The following is a 9,492-nucleotide window of genomic DNA, read 5'->3' on the forward strand; positions in this document are numbered from 1 at the left end:
CTCTCTAACCACCGAGCTCCAAAGTGAATTAGCCCAAGACCATTTCCTCCAGGTCCTGTTACTAGCTGACCTATGTAACCAGACACTCCTGACTCACCCTCATGCTCTCCAGTAGGCTCTCAGGTTAGCTATGGATGCTATATCCCGGCTCCTAAGGGGTGCGTTTGACAAATTGCCAAAGTCTGTGAGTTGACTAACCTAGCTCGTGCAGGCTGCATGAGTGGAGCAGCAGTCCCGGCCATGCTTGAGGGTCTGATGGGGATTTGGACAGTCTGGCCACTTTGTCCGCCACTCGTATGCCCGCCAATCAGGGAAAAGAAACAAATATTGCATATTCAGTACTATGCAGACCCATGACACTGCATCCCAACCCTTCGCATGCGAGGAAGCTGAATTGGGCGGCTTGTGGTTATGGGCCAAACCTGGATAGGAGCTAGAGTTCAAGGAATGTTTTTAGCTGTCAGAGAATGATGTTGGCCAGACAAAACACATCCCTCACTACATTGAAACTGTAAATGTGCAATAGTATGAGTATCAGAATCAGAAATACTTTTTTCATCCCAGGGTGTATTTCAATTTCGTCACAGTTGCTCCATTTTAGAAAAAATAAAACAAAAATATTTATATAAACATAGAGAAGTCAAAATACAAAAGTGCACATTGCACTACAATATATAACAACAATAAATATGTAAACATATGTATATTACAAAATCTACAGGAGTGTAATAATATTAATAATGGCATTAATATTACCTAGGAATGAGCCTTGCACTAAATATACTTCTGTGTTCAACCAGCACGTCATGGAGTGGTTAAGAGACATTGTCCAAGATGATCCAAACCTTGGACTGTATCCTCCTCTCTGACACCTCCGTCAGAGAGTCCAGCTCCACTCCCACAAGGTCACTGCCCTTGCGAATCAGTTTGTTGAGTCTGTTGGCGTCTGCTACCCTCAGTCTGCTTCCGCAGCACACAATATCAAACAAGACCTTGCCACCTTCCCCTGGCAAGGCACATGGCGCTTGACAAAGTCCTGCGACAGATGCAGCAGGCTGGACTCAATAAGCCATCCACTAGCTCCTTTTGGCCTCCTAAATCATCAGGGTTCCCAATAAGCTGGAGGATGATTGGCAGTTCTGCATGGACGCCCCTCAACAAAGTGACCAATAAGGACCCCTCCCCCCAACTAAGTATTGACAAGGCCCTCAACAAAGTTGCATGGTCTTCGGGGTTCAATTCTTTGGACCTGTGCCGCAGATACTGACAGATGCATAAGGCCTCTAAGGCCAGACCCAAATTTTCCTTCATCACCGGGGGGGGGCTTGTGACAGTTTAAGGTCCTGCCATTTGGTCTCTGCAATGTTCCCAACACATTTAAGGGACTGATGGACAAGGTACATGATAACATCCCACGCCATGAATGTGTTGTGTATCTGGACGACATAGTTGTCCATGGTGGGTTTCTCATAGCCCTTACAACGGCAGTAGGTGCCGCTACTGTGAGAACAAGGAGGCACCAGACGGAGAGCGGCTGCAACCCAATGTGAAATGCACAGTGATGGGCCCAGAGGGGCCATCAATCAACCATGGAGTAGTATTTGTGGATGTGGAAAAAAATTGTGGGAGCCAGGGTTTACATGGATGATGAAGTGGCATCGACCCCCATAGGAAGAGGTTGCTATGTTTTCATGAACCGTAAAGGGACTCTACTCAATGTTTGAAGCCATGCATCTATGTGGTGGGGTGCTGCACAGGGAGTGGTTAGAAATGGCTACAAACAAGACATGGTGGCAGGTGGGGAGGCTAAGGGTCATGCGGGAGATGGAGCCCTAGGTACTCGTCACTTTGGGGTCACCAAGACACTTCACTGCCTCCTACTGGTTCTATGAATTTGACTGAATAGAATTAACATGTACAATAATAATGGTTTTAAAAATGTCCAAAATTAGAGAGAAACGGAAAAACCTTACAAACAAATTCACTGACTTAACAACTTATTGAATGTTTCAGTTATGAAAAGTGGTACCAGTCTTTCAAATTGTATTGAAGATCACTTGAGTAATTGTAAGAGTAAGGGCTGAAAGGAGAAAATGTATTGATGTAGTGACCCCCTGGTTCTTTAGCTTGCAGACATGTTAAGAGTGAGGGACAGAAAACTACTCAGGCCAGAAGCCTGTACTGTATGAGATGTTTCACATGTAAGACATTAAGAAAGAAATTAATGTCACAATCTAACTGTATTTTTCATTGGTCCAAATCTTTTTAGTACTCCATAATAGACATTTAAATAATAATAAATACATTTTTGCTTTGTAAAAAGAAAATATGCAGCAGGGGGAAAAAATAAAATGATACAGCCGGCATAAAACTCACCATTACGCTGAATTAGTGGGAGCCCTGAGCTTGTGTCTCTGCAACGAGCCGGTCCAATATAGGGGTATCAATTCTTCACCAATAGTAAAAGGTTTCTTCGCCTTAGCGACACGGTTAGTCACTAAATATGACACCCTCAGTGCACTTGAATGTGTTGATGTGGTGACCATCAGTAATTCTTTATGTCCTTCTTGTTCATGTTTTTTTCTTTAAAACAACTCCAAGGGCTTGTCTTTTAATGCCGGGTGCCCACTGATCGGTGGTTGGGGACCACTGATCTAAATGACATCCAATGACATAATCTTACTCAGCTGTCTCTAACCCTGCTATTGGAGAACAACCCTTTGCAATCACACCTGTCACTTATAATCAGATGTACCAGAGATCCCAGTTTCTATTTTTCAGTCAATATATGCTTGTTCCATTCAAACATGAAGACGGTATGGAAGGGACTTGGTATGAACGCAATCTAAAATGTAAACAAAAACCTCTCTCTGATTTTACATGAAATGACCCAGTTGTATCAATCTTTAATCACCCAAATGTAATGATGTGGAGAAAATAGTAAGTCTATTTCATTTTTAAAGATGTGTGACAAAATGATCGTAAGGCCTCATAACTAGGCTACATCTCACAGTATTGTGCCTAAATGAAAGGCACAATTTGAGTAGAGAGCCAATAAAAAAAGAAAAAATAATTTTGAAAATGGTGGATGAAATGAGACTCAAAAGCAGAACTTCTCTTAACAAATTAATAAATATTAATTTATAATTTGATTTGTTAGTATGTCTGACATATAGAATGTCAGATTTATTAAAGCCCAACACAAAAAACAACACTGTACATGGAATGGGCCCTTACAATTTACGGAAGAATACTTTTTTTGAGAATGGTAACCTTTAACACACTGCAATTTATTAGCAGTAGCCCTTAAAAAACATTTCCACGAATCAAATTGTTTTTCTTATGTTTATGTCCCATAAAATGTCTGAACATGACTATACTGTATATACATGTATGTGCAAAGTTTGTCACTAGAGAGTTTTTACATTTCTCTGCTAAAGATGTTCCACTCCCATAGAATCTAAGATTTAATCATTCCCAGGGCAAACTGGATTAGGTGCATCACACATTCTAAACAGCCAATAGCTGTCAAATACACAAATGCCGACACATATCAATAAGGAAATATACGTTTGTACTTCAACTCAACAGTCTGCAAAGAAACCTGAAACCTCCAGGGCAGAGCCTAATTTAGTTAGAGTCAGCCTTAACATAGTGAAAGCTTTGACAGAAAACATTGTAGTGTGAAGTTTTTGGATGTAAACCAAACACTGGAGCGTCTTACTATATCAACAAAAGTCCAACTTGATATTATCGTATGTTTCACAACCACTTGGCATGTTAGCCACTGCCAATTACAAGATAAAAAGCAAACATAAACAAATAGAAGATGCTAACTACTGTGGTGGAAAGTTTTAATCAAGTCCTTATACAAATTACCAGTGAAGTTTATAATAATAATAATAATAATAATAATAATAAATCTCAAGGCGCTAATACTGTGTCATGTCTCGTCGAGTTTGTTTAAGTTTTCTTGTTGTCTTGTCAGTTACTGTCTGTCATGTCACTTCCTGTTTTATTTTGTACTTATCCCTTGTTTCTCAATCCAGATCCCTTTACTTCCTGTCTTTGTGTGGTTTCCCAGCATTCAGTGTATGCCCCGCCCCTGATTGTTTCCACCTGTTCCCGCTCACCTCTTGTATAAATTGTCCTGTCTCCCCTTGTCTTGTGCCAGTTTGTCTTGTTATATCATGTGAAATGAACCAGCCGATCAAGAAGTGTTGTTTTTCTGAAAGGTTTGTATATATTCCTTGTGAGCGTTTTGAGTTTGATTATCTGAATTTTTAAGTTAAGTATTGTTTTTTTTATACTTTACATTTGTTTCTGGTGTCGTGCGTTTGAGTCTTCCATCCTTATGTCCGAGGTCGTGACATACTAAAATGAAGGTTCTTGAGAAATAAGCTTGTCTTTGGAGTATTTATTCTTTGCAAAGAAGGTTCATCAATCATACAGAGTGCAAGCAGTCTGCGTGAGGAAGAACCCTGATAAAAGTGTGTTCATGTATTTTACAGACAGGAGGGGTGGAAGATTGCCACAGTTGACCCACAAAGACAGACATCAGAGAAGGGGGGTGTGTGGAGACTTCACACAGTTGCAGGTGTTAAATAGACAAAAATCAAACAGTAAGTAGGGAGAGGAGAACACATAAGAATATGGTGGGAAGAAACAAAGTTACAGAGATATGCTGAGAAAGACAGAAGTTCATTGAACCAAGTATTAAACAATAAGAATTTAACATGGACATGTGAAATTTTCCATTACACTACAATTACCTTTCTGATCCGTCTGCTAACAGGTGAGGAGTCTGTTGTGCACCAAAATCATCAGAGTCAAACATGTATGGCTGAATCTCCCCGATTTCTATAGGAGAAAATACACTAAATGCCCAAACTAACTCTGTGGAGATGTGCTATTGGCTGTACACTGGTCTACCTAGCGCGAGCAGCGGTGGGCGGCAGATGTGCTTCCAGAGCCTTTTTCAGAGTTTCTTTCTTTACTTTTCATGTTAGAAAATAATGTTCAACCAAATATAAATCATGGCAGTGTTTGCAGAATGGTTTGAATTCCCTGTTACAAATTCTCCACGACTGTCCCCCACTGGCCTGGACAAGATCCAACACCGATGCGTTTAAAAACGGACAAACAGAATACCAATCCCAAAAATAAAGTACATTTTACATCAAAATGAGACATATACACACACAAAAATGTGACAACATCCTGTGTGGGTTACTTAATTTTGGAAGATGACCACTCATAATTGACTGATTTCAGACAGCTGAATTTTCAGCTGCACAATGCAATTTTACACAGTGCGAGTACTGTGGAATTTTTCCTTCATTACTTAAACTGTAACCGCGATCGTTATGGATCTGTTCACCGCCAGTATAAACAGGAAGAATGATTACAGTGACTCTTTCAATGCACATATGGGCATGTTAGTATTGTTTGAAGACAAACTTCAAAATATGGGAACCTAAACTTTAATTTAAATAGATATTTGGCTAACATTTTAATCCTTTCACACTAGATATAGAATATAATATAGTAGTTCTTAATGATAACTCTGGGTATAGGATCACACACGGAGTCATCTAGTGGTCTCTGTTTTCTTATCAGTCATCTATAGATATTTTCAATGGCAGACATTGTGTCTCATAATAGGTAGGGTGCAATGCATTAGTCTACTCCTGCCTATAAGATTTTAAGATATTTCATTAAACCTTCATTACTCTATCAATTTATGATGTGTATTTTATTGTGTGCCATTTTAGGATGGGAAACATTTCATACAATCTTCCAAGGTCATAATATACAATAATAATAATAATAATAATAATAATATTGAATCATTAACAAAACAAACTGTAGCAACTTTGTTCTGACATTGCACTTTTACACTGTTGGTTTCTGCAGTTGCAGAAGCATGATCGAGAAGATGAGGACGTTCCCTCAAAGTGGCGATCGGAAGAGGAGATGGCAGCAGAAGCTTCAGATTTGAGGGAACAGCTTGAGAAGCCCTGAATGGTAAATTAAAAAGCAACAGAGTGATTTTGGATGGACTGACATAGTTGGGATAAGTCAGGAAAACACAAAAGAAGCTCTGTATCTAAAACTTAAATGTGTGCAATAACGTATATAAAATCACAATGTACATTATTTGTAAACTAATATACATCCTCTATGGGAACCATCACCTTATTGTGGTGGAGAGGTTTGTGTGTCCCTATGAACCTGAGAGCTGTGTTGTCTGGAGCCTAGTGCTCCTGGTAGGGTCTCCCAAGGCATATTGGTCTCAGGCGAGGGGCCAGACTAAGAAAGGTTCAAAACGACTTCATGAAAAAAAGGGATAGGAAAGGAGAGACCCTGCCCGGAAGAAGCCCAGGGCCCCCGTCTGGAGCCAGGCCCAGAGGGAGGGCCCGACAGCGAGCGCCTGGTGGCCGGGTTTGCCACAGAGCCCAGTCGGGCACAGCCTGAAGAGGCTACATGGTGCCTCCCATCCGTCCATCCTGTGGGCCCACCACTCATGGGAAAAACCGCTGGGGTCGGGTGCGCTGTTACACGGGTGGCAGTGATGGTCACGGACCTCGACGGACCAGACCCGGGCCTCAGAGGCTGGCTCTCGGGACGTGTATTGTCACCTCTCTGTGGTGGAAGGAGCCGGAACTAGTGCGGGAGGTGGTACGCTACCAGTTGGATCTGGTGGGTCTTACATCTACGCACAGTCTTGGCTCTGGATCCGTACTCCTGGATAAGGGTTGGACTCTATTCTTCTCCGGAGTTGCCCAAGGTGTGAGGTGTCGGGCTGAGTGCCGCTACGTTGGAGTTCACCCCGTTGGACGAGAGGGTTGTCTCCCTACGCCTTCGGGTTATGGGGAGGAAAACTCTGACTGTTGTTTGTGCCTATGCCCCAAACCGCAGTTCGGAGTATTCGGCCTTCTTGGAGACCCTGAACGGAGCCCTGCAGGGGGCTCCAGTAGGGGACTCTGTAGTCTTGGAGACACCTGGAGAGGCGCGATTGGGAGGAACGGCCTCCCTAATCTAAACCTGAACGGTTGTTTGTTGTTGGACTTCTGTGCTAGTCATGGAATGGCCATAAAAAACCCCATGTTCGAACATAGGGATGCTCAAAAGTGTACGTGGTACCAGAGCACCCTAGGCCAAAGGTCAATGATCGATTTTGTAATCGTATCATCTGATCTGAGGCCACATGTTTTGGACATTCGGGTGAAGAGAGGGGCGGAGCTGTCAATTGATCATCATCTGGTGGTAAGTTGGATCAATGGGTGATAAGCCCAAACGGGTAGTGCGGGTGAACTGGGAACGTCTGGAGGAAGCCCCTGTCCTGGAGATCTTCAACTCACACCTCTGGTGGAGCTTTTCAGACATCCCTGTGGAGGTTGGGGGCATTGAACCTGAGTGGGTGATGTTCAAAACCTCTATTGCTGAAGCTGCGGTGATGAGCTGTGGTCTCAAGGTCTTAGGTGCCTCAAGGTGCGGTAACCCTCGAACACCGTGGTGGTCCCCGGTGGTCAGGGAAGCCGTCCGACTGAAGGAGTCTTTCCGGGTTATGTTATCCGGAAACAGTTGCAGGGTAACGAAGGACTAGAAGGGCGGCAGCTTCTGCCGTGTCAGAGGCAAAGCAGCGGGTGTGGGAGAAGTTCGGAGAAGCTATGGAGAAGGACTTTCGGTCAGCACCAAGGTGCTTCTGGAAAACCATCCGGAACCTCAGGAGGGGTAAGCGGGGAACCATCCAAGCTGTGTACAGCAAGGGCCTACCCTTGCTGTACACAACTTTGACTTTGACATTGACTTTGATAAGGTTATCGGGCAGTGCCTAGGGGGTGGCAGACCGGGGTGGTGGTTCCCCTATTTAAAAAGGGGGACCAGAGAGTGTGTGCCAACTAAAGGGGCTTCTCAGCCTCCCTGGTCAAGTCTATTCCAAGGTACTGGAAAGGAGTGTTAGGCCGGTAGTCGAGCCTCTGATTGAAGAGGAACAATGCGGATTCCGTCCTGGTCGTGGAACAACGGACCAACTCTTCAGGGGGTCTTCAGGCCATCCAATCCCTGTACGCCCAAAGCGAGAGTTGTGTCCGGATACTCGGCAGTAAGTCAGACTCGTTCCCAGTGAATGTTGGCCTCCGCCAGGGCTACGCTTTATCACCAATCCTGTTCGTGATTTTCATGGACAGGATATCGAGGCGTAGTCATGGAGGAGAGGGTTGCAGTTTGGTAGCCTGAGGATCTCATCGCTGCTCTTTGCAGATGATGTGGTCCTTATGGCATCATCGGTCTGTGACCTTCAACTGTCACTTGATCGGTTCGCAGCCAAGTGTGAAGCGGTTGGGATGAGGTTCAGCACCTCAAAATCTGAGGACATGGCTCTCAGCAGGAAAACAGTGGATTGCCTACTCCGGGTAGGGAATGAGCCCTTACCCCAAGTGAAGGAGTTCAAGTACCTCGGGGTCTTGTTCGCGAGTGAGGGGACGATGGAGCGAGATATTGGCCGCAGAATCGGAGCAGCGGGGGTGGTACTGCAGTCACTTTACCGCACCGTTGTGATGAAAAGAGAGCTGAGCCAGAAGGCAAAGCTCTCAATCTACTGGTCAATCTTCGTTCTTACCCTCACCTATGGTCATGAAGGCTGGGTCATTACCAAAACAACGAGATCACGGGTACAAGCGGACAAAATGCTCTGCAGCGCCCACAAAAAATTAAGCATTGTAGCATACTTATGAGACATGTTTTATGTGTTCACATGTTTAATTCACAATGTAAACTCAGTCACGATTATAACGTTTAATCACATATATGAACAGATTTCAATGTTATTTTATTATGATATTTTTTATATTCCCAACTCTTAATTTCTTTTGGAAAAACAAAAAAAAGTATTTAACTCAAACTGTGTTTTCATTTCTGTCCAGGATGCAATTCAACACTCCATGCCAGGGTCAGCAGTGGACTGGACTGAACAGCTGACATTAATGTGGAACTATACCTTCAGTGCGACATGGCTTTGATGTTTGAAAATAAAATAAAAATATTTGTGATCACTGTGACCAGTGCAAATGTGAAGTATTTGAGTAATAATTTAAATAATAATTGTGTTATTTACCACATAATATTAGACATTCAGGTTAAAGTATTCAAGGCTAAAGAGGAATCAATAATGTATTAATATATGTATCAATAATTAAAATAATATTTTTTTGCTTAAGCCCCAAACCTGCAAACCAAAAGGAACGTCGACAAATCTTGATAGAAATGGCGTTCCACCATACTGGAAGAATCTTGTTAAGTCTGGCTAGATAATCTTAAAACATATAAGAAGGCTCTGCATAATGCCAGAGCAGCTTATTACTCATCAATAATAGAAGAAAATAAGCACAACCGCAGATTTCTTTTCAGTACTGGAGCCAGGCTGACAGAGAGCCACAGCTCCACTGAGCCTTCTATTCCTATATCGCTCACCTTAAAAACAGCTGTAAC

General features: G+C 43.0%; 1 protein-coding gene across 4 annotated transcripts in view; it reads left to right on the forward strand.

Moving 5' to 3' along the window:
* Positions 1 to 9,060, forward strand: part of fhit (fragile histidine triad diadenosine triphosphatase) — a 308,346-nt gene extending 299,286 nt beyond the window's left edge. For 2 of the 4 annotated variants that reach the window (XM_029432412.1, XM_029432413.1), the window contains 2 exons: positions 5,917 to 6,027; positions 8,928 to 9,060. In XM_029432412.1, the coding sequence (XP_029288272.1) occupies positions 5,917 to 6,024 (108 nt within the window). In that variant the 3' untranslated portion in view covers positions 6,025 to 6,027; positions 8,928 to 9,060. Of the gene's footprint in view, positions 1 to 4,511; positions 4,623 to 5,916; positions 6,028 to 8,927 lie in introns of all 4 variants that reach the window. The other 2 variants (XR_003832322.1, XR_003832321.1) reach the window with 2 other exon arrangements.
* Positions 9,061 to 9,492: the final 432 nt, after the last annotated feature.

Source organism: Cottoperca gobio, chromosome 5 (genome assembly GCF_900634415.1).
Source record: "Cottoperca gobio chromosome 5, fCotGob3.1, whole genome shotgun sequence".
In the NCBI taxonomy this organism is placed as follows: domain Eukaryota; kingdom Metazoa; phylum Chordata; class Actinopteri; order Perciformes; family Bovichtidae; genus Cottoperca; species Cottoperca gobio.